The sequence below is a fragment of the Trachymyrmex cornetzi genome, unplaced genomic scaffold (assembly GCF_001594075.2).
Source record: "Trachymyrmex cornetzi isolate Tcor2-1 unplaced genomic scaffold, Tcor1.1 scaffold16, whole genome shotgun sequence".
Taxonomy (NCBI): domain Eukaryota; kingdom Metazoa; phylum Arthropoda; class Insecta; order Hymenoptera; family Formicidae; genus Trachymyrmex; species Trachymyrmex cornetzi.
This window is the reverse complement of record NW_017296201.1, coordinates 1,452,203-1,470,711: the sequence shown is the minus strand read 5'-3', so window position 1 is coordinate 1,470,711 and position 18,509 is coordinate 1,452,203. Positions and strand designations below refer to the sequence as shown.

General features: G+C 37.8%; 1 protein-coding gene across 1 annotated transcript; it reads left to right on the top strand.

The window, feature by feature from the left end:
- Positions 1–1,205: 1,205 nt before the first annotated feature.
- On the top strand, positions 1,206–18,464 carry Kr (krueppel). The gene is made up of 4 exons (XM_018504173.1): positions 1,206–1,355; positions 8,672–9,343; positions 10,207–10,901; positions 18,447–18,464. The coding sequence occupies exons 2-3, from the start codon at positions 8,703–8,705 to the stop codon at positions 10,886–10,888; spliced, it is 1,323 nt and encodes a 440-aa protein (XP_018359675.1). The 5' UTR covers positions 1,206–1,355; positions 8,672–8,702; the 3' UTR covers positions 10,889–10,901; positions 18,447–18,464.
- The last annotated feature ends 45 nt before the right edge of the window (positions 18,465–18,509 follow it).

Genomic DNA, 18,509 nt, shown 5'->3' with positions numbered 1-18,509 from the left:
AATATTGACAACCGCGGCGAACTTTTGCAAAAAGCTAGTATACATACGTGGAACTGTCAATATCGCCAAAGCAAGAGGTATATTCAGCAGCAGGCATTAAATAACAAATGTATACGCGTTGATTGCGGAGTGAAAAGCAGTCCACTCGAGGACGCGATCGAAGCGAACAACGCTAATTGTGGAGCGATCATGGAGCGCAAAACATTTTCTCCGAATTCCATAATTCCCTTCCTCGACCTTGCTGCGCAATTTCGCGATTCTAAGAAGAAGCCGCGATCGACCCTTTGTCCAACTTTGGAATCATGCGAAACGCACCGCACAATCTCTCCCCGTTTATCCCCCTGTCACCCTCGTTCTCCCTGAGACTGGGCGATCTCCCACCTTCTCCTTCACCTCCTTAGGGAAAAAACGCACTCTCCACACGCGTCAACCCCCTACCCTTAAAGATCACGGTCGCAGGTTCACCCTGTCTCTCCCTCTCGCATTTGCTCTTTCTACGCAATAACATCTCTTTCACCCTCTGGCCTTCTCTCTCCAACCATCTTCTCGCGCGATCATCCCCTCGCGCTGTCATCCCGCTCCGTCTTTCCCTTCCATTCTCATTTTATCTCTTTCTCTTTCTCTTTCTCCCATGGATCTCCTATTTCTTGCCTTTTCTCTCCCTCCTCGTACTCCATCTTCCGCGCACAGCCTAACCCACACGTCCCAGCAACTCGCGCATCCGGGGTTGCGATTCGAGAGGCCGAGAGGGTAGCGCACCGTTGACGCCTGGTGGGGAACGCGAGCGGCTCGCAGTGGTGGGGGCAGCAGGGGTGGGGGATGTTTGACTACCAGCGAGCGACTTGGTTGTCACTTAGTATTGGGTTAGGTCAGCCCGAGGTTTACATCGTTACTTCGCGTTAATAGTCGTCGGTCGTCCGTGTGATCGCAGCACGATTTTTGCTCGTTCGTCCAGTTTATACTTTAGGGTAGTAATCAACTGAGAACGCGATATCCTCGTGGTATACTTGACCAGTACGTCAGACACCTCACTCGTGATCGACATACCGGGGTATGTCGGATGTTCACTTGTGCTGATTTTTATCGAATCTCTCTCGGGTGCATCTTCTGCCACAAAGGGGGAAACAAACGAGAACGACTGACGGCGACATTCACGGTTTTTAATCACGCAGTCATTGACAGCCTGTTTCGCGTCGCGGCAGCGCGCTTCCGTTTCTGCATCTCGCCGCGAGTGATCACGTTGTGCTCCAGAAGAAGACCGGACGAAATGTCAAAGTGAGAAACAACTGGGAACAACCGTACGGACTACCGTAGCATGGCACTGTCTTGTATGCGCGAAGTGCAGATTTACAGAGGTATCCTTTCTTTTTCTTTGTTGCCGTAGAATTGCATAAACAGAATACTCAGTATTGAGTAACCCATGAAAATTGCATGTATCCCTTTAGTCTCACAAGAGAAACCGAAAATATACCCTTCCATTGGGAAATTGCAATAAATTTGCGGGTTTTGGCATTTAGAAATTTGCTGCTTTTGGCATTTAGAAATTTTACCCTTTTCTATTTTCAACAAAACGTTATTTAATGCAATTTAGTATCTCTTCTTTTACCAAGAAGAATTATTGCTCGTTGTTGTTACTCACATTGTTATTCTTGCGGACTTCGTTTTTGGCTTTTAATATTGTCTATTTCTTTGCACAAACCGAAAATATACCCTTCCGTTGGGAAATTGCAATAAATTTGCTGTTATTTGCTTGGCATTTAGAAATTTTACCCTTCTCTCTATTTTCAACGAAACTTATGCAATTTGGTTTCTCTCCTTTTACTAAAAAGATACATTATTACTTTTACGGATTCCGTTTTTGGCTTTTAATATTGTCTAATTCTTTGCACAAACGGGTTTTTAAAGGACTTTCAGCGAAAACTCTTTCTGGCGAAATTTGACAATAAAACTGTTGTAACACATGGTTAAAATGCTGTTACATCGATCACGCATTGCTTGCTATTTTTCTTTTTTTATTCGCATCCAACAATCTGCCGGATGTTGGCCTCGAATGAAAGTGAAAATGTAGGTGGTGCGTCGGCGCTTTAATATATATAGAAACAAACAGATAGAGAGAGAGAGAGAGAGAGAGAGAGAGAGAGAGAGAGAAGGGGGAGGAATAGAAAACGAGAAGAGAGAGAACAATTTCGTAGTTTCTTAAGAGTCGTGCGACTTCTTGGCATACCGCCAGAATCTAAAAGCATCTACGATGCTACGACGCACGTACGTTGTGACACATCGTAAACATCGATAGGCCTCGGAGAAACTAAGCTAAATCGCCCGGCGCGAAAGGAGAGGTAAAGAGATTGTTGGAAAAATGAAATCCGTATCGCTAATGACACTCGCGAAGCGGCGCGACGCGATGCGACGCGGCGCGACGCGACGCGCGGCGTCTAAAAATAATCACTGCTATTGCTTCGGAATGCCCGGCACGCCTCTCCTTCTCTCGTAACGACCCCTTGTGTCTCCATAATCGCGCTCTTCTTAAACCGGTGAGATTCGACCTTCCTGGTTAGGTATTTAAATCGTCAGATCTTACGGTGGTATTTGAATTCTGATAACTATACTTGAGGTCTATTTTTTTTATAGCTAATGCACGCACATTTTGTATACACAAAAATATATTATTTTATAAAATTGCTAAGAAAAGTAATTGCTCAATATATTTTTCTTAATAATAATCTTAAAATATGCTTATTATTAAATTTAAAAAAAAATTATTATGTACTCAAAATAAGAATCTTTTTTTTTGAAAAATATAAAATTAATCAAAAAAACGATAAACAAGTCGAATTTCTTGTAATTTAATAGTTTTGTATTATCTTTTTATTATTTTAATAATTTTGATTGAAGTACTAAACTAATTAGGATTCAGAATATACTTTGAATAAATTTGATGATTGTAACGAACTTATAATAAAGTTGTAGATAATCATTTAAAATACTTGAAACGAATCATTATTTGCGTACAGTATTTTTCTGTACATGGAAAGAACAATTTTGCTGAAATATTACAAATTTAATTAGATTGAAAATAATTTTCTTGGATTACAAAAATAACCCAACAAAGGATTATGTAGGATTCTCAATTATAATGAGTATTGCTGCAAAAAGTTTTGACATTATAACCAGCTTGAGAGTCCTAATTATTTTACTGGTTTAACAAAATTATTGTCAGATACGTATCTAGCTAAATTTTCAGATACTTTAGCAAAATCATTCTTTCTGTGTAAGTGATAAAGTAGGTATACATTTGGCAAAAATAGAAGAAAAGTTATGGTGCAGAAAAGGAACCTATTGTAGGATTAAAAACCTTAGTCGTCCAAAACAATACTTTATATTTTTAGATATGAAATATGTATAAGCACCGAAAAAACCTCTATAAGTATTACGTTTCATGATTTAAGGAGGGAAATTTTTACGATTTTTACCGCATCTGAAAACAATGTTGCTCAGAAAAAGATACCATTAACTTAGAAAACTGGTATAATATATAACATGCATCGGCATACAGAAACACACATTTCCAAATTTTTAACTAGTCAAGGCTGTGCGAAAAAGATCAATCGTAAAGCTACGACAAAATAGACAATAGAAAATCCTATAAAAGGATTGCAAGACCAATAATAAGAAAAAAAAACAGTTGACATAAATTTTGCCGACATTGTAATTTTTGTATTTGAAAATCGACAACTCGGGATATTTCATATTTCACCATTTTTGCGAACAGCAAATATTTCGCGTAGATATTTCGTAGAATTTTTATTAGTTGCGAAAATTGCTTGTATTTCGTCTCTCCAGTCGAATAAATACATATAATCTAAAAATATATAGATTCCTAAGAAATAAATCTAAATCAAGTGATTGAAGTCAATACGAACGAATATCAGGTAACCGTGGATAAAAAATTTTTTTATTAATTCTATCAAATGTTTCGACCCTCACTTTGTGAGAGTATTACAGAATGTATCACTGATACTATTCACAAATTAATAATATCGCAATACAATAAATAAATTGTTGAACTTCATACTTAAATATTCATATCACGAAAAAATAGTCGAAGATAATAATAGAAAAAAGTCCAAGTGTTAAATAAACAAACGTCTCAGTATTTAGTAGAATACCTAAACTGTTAGTGTCAAAGTTAAAATTCTAATTGTTATATACTGTTGGAAGATTTGTGTCAAATATAACACATTTTACGTATTCCAAACGGTCCATTAAAATTTTTGTATTTAACATAAGATGTTGGAAAACAACATAGATATTAAGTAAAAAAATAATCACAAAAAAAAGATAATGCTAACACAGTTTGTAAACAAACTCTAGAAGTATATTTTTTAAATAAAATTAACATTTTTATATATTAAATTAACATGTATTTTATTCATTTATCGCGTACACTGAGAAAAAAATGCTGTTGATTCAATTAAAGTCTATATTACGGGCTGTCACTAACATAAGTGATTAATTCATGCGTATATTTTATTGATATAAAGGCTTGATTATTGAAATAACAATTTATGTCAATAAAAATATACATGAATTAATCACTTATGTTAGTGACAGCCCGTAATATAGACTTTAATTGAATCAACAGCATTTTTTCTCAGTGTAGAATTTATGTTTTAGCACATTATTTTTATGTTACTCGTTCACTTATTCATAAATTATGTTATTTTGAAACAAACCTAGAAACGTTAAACATCAATTTAACATAAAATCTTTAAATAACATAATCACATTGTGTTAAATTAACAGTACATTATTGTGATTATGTTATATTTAAAGATTTTATGTTAAATTGATAATCAACGTTAAATGCAACGTTTTCTTAGCGACAAAATGATACAATTTATGAGTAAGTGAACAAATAACATAAAAATAATGTATTTTAACGTAAATGTTATAATTTTATTGAAAAAAATAATATGCTTCCACGGTTTGTTTATAAACTATGACAATAGTATCTTTTTGTATTTATTCTTTTACTAATATTAATAATATTTGTGTAACCTACTGACTTATTCATCTTGTATTAAATTAATCCAAAAATGTTATCAGTGATACACTGAAGAAGATCCAAAGCAAGGGTCGAAACGAATAAATACAGACATAAAGTTTAATTTAAGATTTAGCCTGTATTAGTATCTCCAAGAGTCTCCAAGAGAAAGTATTCGCGATAAAACTACAAGGGTTGCGACCAATTAGGGAGTAGACGCAAGCGGGGGTGGTACTCCTGACGTCGCGTTGCCAAGGAACGGCGATTGTAGGCTGTAAGGATCCCGGTCGCCGTTAAGAGAATTTTAGGGTAGTGGGAAGAAAGAAGAAGGGAATAAGAGACCGTACTCTTATTGATTCAACGACGCTACTTTCTATAAATAATCTATTAATTAGCCTGCAATAATCGGACGTGTATCATTATTAGTTATTGTTTCCTTATGCGATTCTGTCTCGTTAAAAAAGCGCAAAAGAACATTTAAAAACATTCTTTTTTGCCAATTGCCTGAACGCTCGTCGAAATGTCCTTTGAATTCGCATCCATTAAATACCCCTTTGGATTATATAAGAGAAACCTCTAAATATATGTGTGAGACGTCGATTCACATAGAATTCCTATAGAAGCAACCTTTTAGGACCTGCGATCTCACCACGTAGGTTCTGACTTTCAAAAAAGGATTTGCAGCAACCCATTCCGGTGTCCGCATGATTGTAAACTAATCGCACACATTTATCAAAGAACAAAAGACATAAACCCGAGATTGCTAATTTAGAGATATAAATTTACGTCATATCTCTTAAATTATTATATACATTATTTCAAAGAATACAGTCTTATTATATAGTTTTTTGTTAGTAGATTATCATAATATTTAAACAAATAATTCAGTTTTTTATTTAATGCTCCTGTTCACTCATCATTATCCCAGATTGTGCATCAAAAGCGAGAAAATGCAAAATAAAAATTTTTGCGCAAAATATATTTTTAAGAAAATATGTTTCAACAAAACAATACTTATAATCGATAAAACCGCGACTTGTAAAAAACATCCAAAATTCTCATTTTGATTTGTTAATAAATCATTTATCTAGAAATTAATTATGCATAACAAATTGTGATATTTTTTTCTTTCGCCTGTGTGCAAAGTTTTGCATATATTTACTAAGAAAAAAAGCTACTATAACGTCGAATAAATTACAGTTAAGCTGCCGTAATCAACGTTACGTACATAATAAAGATAACATACGTAAATTGTAATGTGACCTATAATTTGTATTTTTGCTATTTATTTATAAATACTATGGCTATCTTTCCGTCTTAGTTCGGGAAAGATGGCTCACAACCAAGTAACATATACACACTGTATCTTTAAAAAATTATAGAAATTTATTTGGTTTCCTTAATTTAAAAAATTATAATTTTTAAATTACTATTGCAACATCATTATACAGGGTGAAGCAGTAACTCTATTCACCTAGAATGTCTCTGCTATTTTTAGAGATATGAAATAATTTATTTATTGAAGTTGCGTAGCATCAAGAGGGGTACAATATGCTACTAATAGTTTTTCTATGATCTCTATTTTTTTTAATGGAATTATATGATTTTTTTACGTAGTATGATTCTTCAAATTATTTTTCATGTAAAAGTATTAAGGTAGAGATATAAAAAAACCAGTACTGTTTATGCGATGTTTTATACTTTATTGTGGCACATTTTGACGTAAAATGTTAAATATCTCGTACATTACTAATTTTTCGATACTTCTATCTGTATCTTTTTTATACATAGAAAGAAGGAATCATGTTACATAAAAAAATTATTATTTTATTTTAAAAATGGTGAAATCTTCGAAACGCCTCCACTTATAGAAAAATCATTAGTAGCGTATTATATCCCTTTTATGCTAACTTCAGTAAATAAATTATTTTATATCTCTAAAAATAGTGGAAATATTCTAAGTGTACAGAGTTACTGTTCCATCTTATATATTTATAATTAAAACTAAGTCAATTCTAAGCAAAATCGTAAGACTCTCGTAACGTGTTCTCGTAAAACTTGTAAGAACTTGTAATCACGACACGATAACCCGCAAACTCTTTGGTATCTCTCTGAAAAAAATACCCTTGAAAGCCTCAAAAGTATTACCTAGAACTAAGGTTCCTAGTTATTATTTTATAAAATGTTACATGCATCTTTAACATAAAACATATATGGCCAATGTTCCGTAATACCATGATCATCTTTTGCCTAAAAGTCAGATAAGATGGCCAATGCATATGTTATAAATGCAATAATATTTTGATAATATTAAATTTTTTTAAGTTTTCTTTTTAATTCCGATAACATTACTTTTAGTTTCAATGAAGTGATATATCAAACACGTTATTAAAAAATAATAAAAATAAAAGTATGTCTTTTGCATTTAAAACAACTATGGCCATCTTTTATCAGAGTTTACTCTACATTTTTCATAATTGTCCTGCATTCTTATTCTATATCCTCCTCCTCCTCTCCTTCCTTAACTGCATCTTTTCACAATTTTCTTAAAATATTACTTTTCACAAGATCTAAATTTTCGTTTCATAACTTTGTCCGTATTACCTTCCTATACATGCATATCTAAATATAATTTTTAAGAATTTTTATTGTGTGCTTTCTCGCTTCTGATGTCACAGTCTGAGATAATAAGGCAGATGAGTGAACACAGAAGCCTTAATTATCTAAATTTGACTATTGGAAATTGTGATCATTCAAATTCATAGCTTTATTGACGGATATCCCTTTCGATTTCGGCATTCTGATAAGCATGAGTATTCGCACACCGATAAAGTCGTTGGCCCCGGAATCGAAGAGGCGGTACGTTGTAGACGCGTAGGTGGATAGCCGGAGCTTTATGAATGAACTCTCGCGTAGTCAGGAGTGTGAGTGAATGGAGGAGGATCCAGTAACCTCACCTCACGTGCGAGCGACATGTGTGGGAGGGCAAGTTGAGAGTGGTAGGGAAGAGAGAGGAACAGAAAGAAAGAGAAGAAAGAGTGTGGGAAACATCTGAAAGAGAGAAAGAGAGAAAAAGTGAGAAAGTGGGGGGAGGGAACGTGAGGAGAGGTCTTTGGATTCGCGGATCGCATACGTGCACATACGTGCGATCATCCGATATATCTATCCCCTCGTTTACGCTAATCTCACTGGATTGTTCCGACAATATACAATTTATTACACGAAAAGGACAGTTTTGCTGAAGTATCTAAAAATTTAGATAAATACAGAAAATATCAAAGTAATTATATAGGATACTCAAAAGTTGGTTGTTAGAAACTTTGTTGTTCAAAACTTTTTGCAACATTACTCATCATGCTTGCTACGTTGAGTAACATTACTCATCATGATTACTACATGATTATTTCGATGGTCCAACAAAATTATTTTCAGATCTGTATCTAGCCAAATTTTTAGATACTTTAGAAAAATAGTCTTTATCTCGTATAATAAACAATTTTTTTCCCGTATAATCATTTTACTTGTTAAGCATTAAAATTTTATGCGTAATTGTACTTTCACAAATTAACGTATGTTTTGCCACAAATGTACATACCTATATATGCATGTATATGTCTCTCCATTAAGTCCAGGATTCCTGATCAGTCAGTACCTGGGCATGATGCAAGATCCCGAGAATAGCACTCAACTTGACAGCGCGTCGCAGAGGATGTTTTCTATGTTCGACCCGGCGACGGCAAGATTACCACCAATGACCCAGGAGCAACTGATCGCTGCTAATCAAAGGATGAGCATAGCTCTGCTATCAGCCGCGAGACTTCCTGTATTACACGCTAGCCTTGCCGCGTCTCCGTCGCTCTACGCGTCTCCGCAGGATCTCTTCGGGAGTTGGATACCGCGAATCGCATCCTCGCCGCCTTCCTCTCTTCGCCCACTGTCAGAAGTATCGCCGGCCCCCAATATGAAGCCCTCGTCTCGGCGCAATAACAATAAAAACAACAATAACAATAATAACAATAATGACAACAGTGACAACAACAATATGAACGATGACGATAGAATCGTCAGGAGGGGTCGCGCCGCGAAAAGGAAACCTACCAAATTGAAAGTGGAGGCTGCGGCGGAAGGCGCGGATCCGGTCAGTCCTTCCGTCAGTCCTGAGACGACGAAGGATGGCAAAGATAAAGTCTTCACTTGCGGAGTGTGCCAGAGATCTTTCGGATACAAACATGTGCTCCAGAATCACGAACGCACGCATACGGGCGAAAAACCTTTCCAGTGCCAGGAATGTCAGAAAAGGTGAGTCTCCGCTATCGATCGCACGATATGTCTTTTCTCGTGATTTCTCCAAGTCACGACAGACAAAATCTTCGCGAAACGAATCATCATTATCACGTAACATCGATTTAAATAAACGACGTTTTATATAAAAGAAAGATGTCAAAAGAAAAGTGTTTGGTATTTGTAATTGCATGGTAAAGTAATAAAAATTATAGTTGAGTTAGGAGCTTCATTTTTATAGATGTTACTGTATCTAATGCTAGTAACGTTTGTATGGCATAAAGAATTGCGTAGCTACTACCGTGCCAAAGAATCAAAGATTTAAATTAATTTAATTTTATATATATTACCATATATATTAACATTAACTTCATTAACGAATCCAATAGAAATAACGAGATATTTTACATAATTGATATATTGACTACTAGAACATTTGTACAGTTACATACAATGATAAGAAGATGAGAAAAGTACTGATTTGTTGAAGATTCAGACTCCACAGGAAGAAAAATTATTCAAGTCAGGTTGGAGAACCTCTCAGTAATTTTTATATCTAATTTGTGAATCGCATATAATAATGTAATTTTGAAACTCATTATCATTAGATAGATAAATTTACCGCACATATTCGTAGATCGAATAACTTACTCATCCTTGTTTTGGTATGTATGGAACTCTAAATATAATTATTGTTACACACTAACATCACATAGATTAATAATTATAAAATTAGAGCTCCTAATTAAAATTATTTTACCATGCAATTATAGTCACAAATACCAAACACTTTTCTCTCAGTGTACGGTTCTGGCATCTTTCAGTTCGTTCATTAAAAAGTCGCGAATTCAGCCAATGATCCTTGATCTTCGACTTTGCAGATTTACCCGGGACCATCACCTGAAGACGCACATGCGGCTTCATACGGGCGAAAAACCTTATAAATGCAAATTTTGCGAACGAAAGTTCGTCCAGGTGGCGAATCTCCGCCGTCATCTACGCGTACACACGGGCGAGCGTCCGTACGCTTGCGACATGTGCACGTCCAGATTCAGCGACTCGAATCAGCTGAAGGCGCACATGCTGATACACAACAACGAGAAGCCGTTCGAGTGCGAAATATGTCAAATGCGTTTCAGAAGGCGGCATCATTTGCAGCAGCACAGGTGCAGTAATGGCGCGGTGCAGGAGTCGCCACCGGAAGCCGAGTCACCCCCGTCGTTAAACAGTGACGAGCTCGACTCGGAGGAATACGTCGACGTTGACGCTGATGTTGAAATCGACGCAGAGCAGGCGCCGGAAGAAGAACCGCTCAACAGATACATCACGCCAATCAACAGATTATCTCGCCATCTTCGAATTAACCCCGAGCGAAACGGTCCTGTGTACCCGGCTTCGATGGCGCTGAATCCTCCCCCAGTTGTTTTGCCAATGCAAACGGAACCCGAGGATTTGTCAATGAACAAGTCGTCCTCGCGGGGATCGCACTCTGGGGGCAGCGATAATTCGTCGTTGAACGCCGACGTCAGCGAAACTAATCCAGAGGAGGATGACAGCTCCTAGTAAAGTCTTGCCGGTACGTAGAGAAAATTGCGTGAACAATGCTCTTATCATGCCGTCCTTGACACCATCGGGCAATATAATAAGGGTGTTATTTACATGGTATTCTCTTGTATAAGGCTCCATTGTCTCGCGTGATAGATCTTGATTATGGGTTACGGGAGGGGCAATCACGCTCGTAGCGCTCGTGAAGAAGCGCGTTCCGCGAAGTCTTTGTCGTGTACATAGTTTCGGAAGAAGGGCATGTGCGTCCTCGTTGCGTTGACGAGAGGAGAGAATATAGCTGTTCGGATTGGATTATACTGGTATACAAGTTCCTCTGACAGTAAAAAATAGCGGGGGAAGAGTGACGACGGTCCATCAGTCCACTGTCGCCGTTGCGGGTTTCACGGTACCTACGGTTTATACTACATCACCCGTTGTTACATTTTTTCCTCGCCCTCCGTGATTATCCGGAGATTGTTGGCCGCGCTATCTCAATCGAACGCGGACAGTCTTTCAATTAGTGACTGAAACGATTTGACATTCGCGTGTCCGAGACGTTCCACGTATCTGCGAGAAACAATTTTTAAGTGCGTGACATCCTTTATTTTTACGTTGACAGGTGATTGATTGAACCGTTAGAATTAAACGACGTTCATTGACTGCATTTAGCATAAAAAGCTACCTTACAATTGTTGTAAAATAAATACGATTGGTTTATACAATATACATTTAGATTTAGTGGGAAGCATTTAAATCTAAGAGCAAGAACCAATCGTACTAAAGAATCTTCCAACAGTTAGAAAACTACTTTTTCTGCTAAACGCAGTCAATGTTCTTGAATTAATAATCAGCAAATACGATCATATCGTTTTATAAAATAAAGTAGCGAGTGTCATCGCCCGCGTCTGTGGCGGTTTAGCAAACTGGAAAATCGTAATCGTCGAGCGGCTTGATTTAAAATTCAAACCGATCTCCACTTCCATTACCTCTTCTAGTTTCACCTTGATCGTAGAGAATGATGTACGCATAATCGAGATCTCTGCTTCTCCGATTTCCGCCTTCAGATCCTTCGGACGCGCGCACCCGGTCTCATAATAAATCCTTTCAAAGAGATCTAAGCATTTTTTGTAACCAGAGTTTTTTTTTTCTTTCAACAGGGTCGCTGGTACGTCGTTCGCACGAACCAGTTTCGCGATGACATTTTTGTCGACGAAAAATTTTTGCAGCCGGACCTTTTTTCATCTCAGGCTTGCTTACTTCGCACCCCCATTCGACGTTTCTCTAAATGCGGATCTGATTTATGTGAGATAATTCTTCATTTAGACCAGTTACAAGGCCACCTAGAGGTACATTGTTCATTATGGACCGTATCATATTTTTAAAATTGAAAATGTGTTCCGGTTCCGTTAGTTTCTTTTGCTACGATGTATATAAACGCTTTGAGGTATAAATCGTTATTCTCCTATATCTCATAGAAAGATAAAAAACAGAAAGGATAGAGAAAGAAAGTATAAGAAAAGAGATAATATATTTTGCACGAATTCGCTCAGAATACTTAGTTGAAATTGCCCTCGTTTATCTTTTGACCGTTTTGTTCGACCATTCTGCGAGAGGAGAAAGACGAACGCAGGTACATCCCGAATTGCATCATTTGCAGTTTAAAGTTTCTACTTTAAACATATGTTCTAGTTGTGCAATCGCTAAAGGATTCATTTAAAATCGCACGCAAGTAAAGCAGTGTTCGCTTGAAAAATAATAACAATTAACATCCACGTGAGTTTTGTTTTTATTAAGTATCAAGAAGATAATGTCGATATTAAAGATTTTACGCGTGACAGATGTTTTTTTTCTCTCAATTTCATTTCAAGACATATCGCTGCATTGCTAAAAAAGTGACACATCTCAAAATTAGCTACTTTTCATTAATATTGCATTTTTAAAATTCTGAATTGAAATAACGTTTTGATCAGGATAGTGAATATGCAATTTCTATACATTTATCTTCTTTCATGTTATACTTTCAATTCTAATGTATTCTTTAAAACTATGTCATAAGTTTTCAAAATTTGGACATTGTAACCCTAGTATAATTCCTTTTCGACTCTTTTTCTTTTATTTCATTCTTTTTATCCTCGTTCTTAACATACATCTTTAACATACAATTCCCTCTAACGGGACGCTTCAACCGTTTTATCAAAATTTGACCTAAAGTTCTTTTACGAGATACGAAAAAAGAGGATAGCGCATATGGCATTCCTTCTGTCATTTTTTTGACATTTCTTCTCAAGCATAAGTTCCTGCCATGGGAGAAATATTAGAAATAGAAATAAATATTAAATATTAGGAATAAAAAAATTAGGTTTTTGAGATTTTTTTTATTTCTAATATTTAATATTTTTTTCTGTCCCTAATATATTTCTTCCATTTTGTACAGGGCCTAAAACGTGCAACAAGCATCACGTGGCGATTTTTCTTCTGAATCCATTGTTACATATCTTACCCATTTTAAGACGAGCATTAAATCTCTGCTGACATTTTTGTCTCATTCGTTCGATTCTTCGTGTTGTTACAATGTTCTTTCTGTCCCTTATACGTGTCGCGGAACGTCTCGTGCATGTAGTCAGCGAATGTTACAATTTCCCGTTCGATCGAGTTTTCTTTTTTTCGCTAAAACCACGTATTAATATCGTTTGTTTTATATTATATTTCTCGTTAGTAGATTAGTTTTAGAAAGAAATAATATATCACTTCTCGTCGATTCGTTCGCGTACTTAAGTTATTGGTCGCATTCGGCTGGGAAAGACAACAAATGTGTGTGTTCCACGGATCTCTTAAAAAATAATAACAATTAAAAAATGATTTAAAAATGCAGAACAAACGCGCTTGTTCGAATAACGCATTGTTATCTCGACGTAATTCTGCGATAGAGTTCACGCACAGAATTTTGCTTCGTTATAAGTCAATCGTTGGAAATTTAGCGACAGTCGTCAGGTAGCAGTCGAATGGCAGATCTCAATGGCTTACATATATTCTCCGGATCTCGCGAAACAATATAAACGTCACCTTTGCTGAATGCGTTCCGTTGCCATTGATACCGTCGGGACTTTTTTTTTCTACCAACGCATGAGGCACGCAGAAGGCGACAGAGGTCAGCAGGGCCCCGATCTCGTGCCCCGAAAGAAAGGCAAATCTCACCCCGAAAACCCCCAAATATATTATTGTACATACATAGAGGGAACGGCATCCCAACCCCTCGAAGATAAAGGACCGTGCGTGGAGTGAAGTCACAAGTGTAAGCGCGTCGTGTCCGACTTGTTCTTTCCCGATTCTTTTTTCCCCTCCCCTTTTCTTTCTTCTGGAGGTCGGAGTGACAGATGAACGAGCGGTGGTGCCGTGACAGGACGATCACTTAACGAATTTACTTGTGGTCAGTCCGCAGGACAATCGCGAAGACGAGGAACCGGTTTTCGCGCGCCACTCGGGCGACGAAACGCTGCGACGCGACGTATATCGAGTTCAGGGTCTGCGACGAGAGAGGCACCGCGATTAATCGAATGGCGCCGAGGAAGAGTTGTCTTGTCAAGAGCGCGCGCGCTCCGAGCAAAAACCTTCCCTCGTCACGCGGCCCAATTACAGGTGACGATTAACTCCGTCACAACGCGAAGGAAACGCCCTCGGAATAGCGTCTTTAGAATAGCGATCGACACGAAGCCGTAATTTCGTCGAGTTCAAATACGGAGATGTCACGGGAATACGAAAGCGATCTCTATGCTCGTTCGCGTCGACGATCGGCATAGGATGTATCTTGTTTTGATTCTCTTCTCCTTTTCGCGATTATCGAAGTATTGAACTCGTCGAAATTGTGCCGTCTTCAGTCAATGCTTAATATTTTAGAATACGCTCCGATTTAGGACGCGTATCGATTTGCGTTATTATTCGCTCGGTAAGTCGCTCGTTATTTCCAGTCTCGTTCACGGCGGCACTGCACGTTCTCCAGTTACGTTTGCTGAGTTTGCTTAGACGTTTAGACAATACTTCACGCGTCCTGGAATTACAATCGGACCATTCAGCGCGACGTTCGATTCCGAATCGGCAATGGTGGCGAATTTGTAATTGTCGATCGGGAACCAAAACCGATTGAACCGGATATATCGCGTCCTAGTTTTGTTCCTAACATTCGACGTTCGATCGCGTCCCGCGTTACCAAGATCGAGAGAATCTTCTAACTAATGTAAGTTAGCGACTTCCGGTCGGTGTAACGCAGCACGCTTTACGCGATGTTGAATGCAAGAGTACCTTGAGAGATATCGATTTCTAGTTAATGGTTGTTAGTTCCGAAACGATGTTTGTAAACTTACGTTCCTGTCGGACCTGATTGGATACCGGCCCGCTACCTTTTTCGTTTCCTTATATAAGCAGACCTGAGTCACAGGAATATCTTGAGTTATCGACGAGACGAAGAATCACGTTAAGCGTCGTGGTTAATGAATAAGGTTATCGCTTGTCCTACTGTAATCATTATTGTTGTTGTCCTCTTACTCTTAACGTGCAAAAACTATGTATACATATTATATATATATATATACACACACATATATATATACATATATATATATTTGTGTCGAATAATTGTAATGTATTAATTATATGACGTGCACTCGAACTAGGAGTACGTTGTACGGATGGTGATTGAAATGTACGACAAAATATACAAGTAATATTGCATGAGGGATAAAGATAGGAAACATGTTATTATCAATAAAATATTACTAGATTTTTACGACAAAAAGTAATAGGAAGACAAAGGCAATCTATCTTAAAGATACGACTGGGCAAGATGGACGATCGAGACATACGAAAGCATTTGGATATTTAAACTGTTTGGAAAAAATATTTTTAAAAAGTATAGATATATATATATATATATACGGAAAGGGAAAATTATATATATAAAACGGAAAGGATTATCTGTTCTTTATATACGAATTTTAGTCAATATGTTACGATGGAAATGCATCTAATTTGGTGATCCTACAAAATGCCTAGTTATTCTACAGAATCGCCGGTCATTTTGGCGAATAAAAACAAATTCCCACGCCTCTTGCGTAATTACGTATGATTTTATAAATTGTCCCTCCCTCTCTCCGTCACTAGTGATGTTACAGTTGTTTAATTTCATCACTGATGATCGATCGACGATGACAACTTATACCTTTATAAAATAATGACCGACGACGATTTTATCTTTACATAAAATCCAGTGGAATATACGTAATTCAAAATTTTTATTACAGTCATCGGCATAGCCAGTGATTCTATGGAATCACCAGACGATTTCGTACGAACACCAATTGATCACTTTTATCGTAACACAGGTACAGATTTTGTTCTTTTTTGTACCCGCACGAACGTTACGCTTCAACGAATTAAACTCTGATATTTATTAATGAACTCTAATATTCGGCTGCTTCTTACATCTCGTTCTCGTGCATTTTGCTGCATAATTCAGCTCTTTCTGCCTTCCTTTTTTTTTTTTTAAATAGGTGAGTGTACGATATGCTCATAGAATTTTGTCAAACGATTTCCGTTATCCAGTCGAGTCGGTGTGCCGAGAGCTCACGTGACTCCAATCGCACTCCGTACTCCATGTTCCAGTGGCTCGGATAAGAGGATGTACGATTGTGTATACTTCTATATGTAATTAAATTGATATCTATATAATTTTATACAGCCAATCGCGGCGCGCGCGAAATCCGAGCGCGTGCGGACGCCCCTTGTAATATCGCACAAAATAATTAACGCATCCCAGACTAGAGTGCCAACTCTTTCGCGACCACGCCGGAAACTGCGCGGCGCGGGACAATAAAACTCTCGTTCCTTTCCGGTTCTCCCCTCATTCCCTTCCTCGCCACCGGTCGTCCGCGCGGATTCTCGCGCGCGTTTAGCGATATAACACGGTACAAATTCAGACCTTATGCCTACGGTTAAAAAGTGAAAATGGAACACGGTCTCACGAAGTAATAGATAATAATGATAATCGGTTTTATACGGCTGTAAGAGCGCGAAACGCGCGCGGCCGTTTGATCGTTCGCCGCGAACGTTACGGTAACGTTGTATGTACCTGTACTCGCGATACTCGATACGGTGATCGTCGTCGGCGATCCTGCGGCCCCCTAGGGGTTTACGATGGATCCCCGAGAACGATACCGCATTCAATCAACGTCGCAAATTATGTCGTTAATTAATAAATGTCGTTAATTAATAATTAATCAATGTCGTTAATTGAATGCGCTCGATACGCAATGTACAGCGCGAACAGCAGATCAAGCGGCATTGTACGTATACTATGAAACAGACACTACCTCACCGTACACCTAATATATCTCAACCACAAGACTGATTTTAAATAATATTCCTATAATAAATAAAAGAGCAAAGAGAGATAAGAAAAGTGTATTACGAAGCGGAGAGAGAGAGAGAGAGAGAGAGTGCGTGTGTGTGTTTGTATGTGTGGGTGTTGCGTGTGAGAATGAGAGTGAGTGAGAAAATGAGAAGAATATCGTTCGTACAAATATGATGTAAACTGTTTTGTAAGTAATTCGCGTCTAGGGAATAACGCTAATTGTAATAATTATCATTATTACTACATTGCTGCCAATTTTGAATTCTTATTATGGATAACAGTGAAGCGAGGAGAGGAATCTTTAATATTGTACGTGTTTACTCGTAATTTCGTGCCCCGATCTTTGCAATCACACAATTTCTGTAATCAGTTATCAAATGTTCCATTAAATTGACTACTCTGTCAAACTATTTTTATTATTAAATCTCACTGTTTAATCGTTCGCGAGTCTCAGTTATTTGTTACCCGATCCGATAATCCATACCTCATCATATCGAACCTATAATAATACAGTAATGATTTAATAAAAGATACAACGCGATCGAAAGATAAATGTGAATTCTTGTGAAGAATTTTAAACAGATATGATTCGCGATATCTGTGGGAACCACCGGCAGTGTTAATCGTTAACTGCGTCATGAATATTTATGAAGAGAACAAGATCCTTTCGCCGATGAAATTAGACCGAATGAAATTGTACCGATTTCATACCGGATTTTGACACGCGCCGTATTTTACTCTATTCCACTTCAATTGCATTTAAATATAGTTAAATCTAATAAATTTAAATTTAGTACACTCCACTGCTGCAAATCCGCGGGAAGCAATTTCCATTGAGATTCCTCGGTGTGTCATCGATAAAACATTATCATTGGGGATCGTTATTTCCCGACGTGCCGTCACGCAGCTCGGATAGAATGCCGCGGGCATCACAAAAGCGACAATATTTTCACGACTCATCCGAGGTTGCATCACGGATTCGCTCGTTTGATTCAGAAAACGGAGTGGAGAAATACCGAGGAACGACAGCAGCCATCCCGGGAAAGAGGAAGGGAGAAAATGCATGTTGAAAAACCATCTCTCTCCACCCTCCCTCGGTGCGTTTCCTCCCCGATGGAGGATCGGCGCGCGCGACCTGCGTTCAGCTGTACCATTCGGGTTTCCAAAATCTAGGATTCCATACACGCGCGATCAAGCAGCGGGCGAAGCTGCAGGCATTACTGAAGGGCTGAAGAG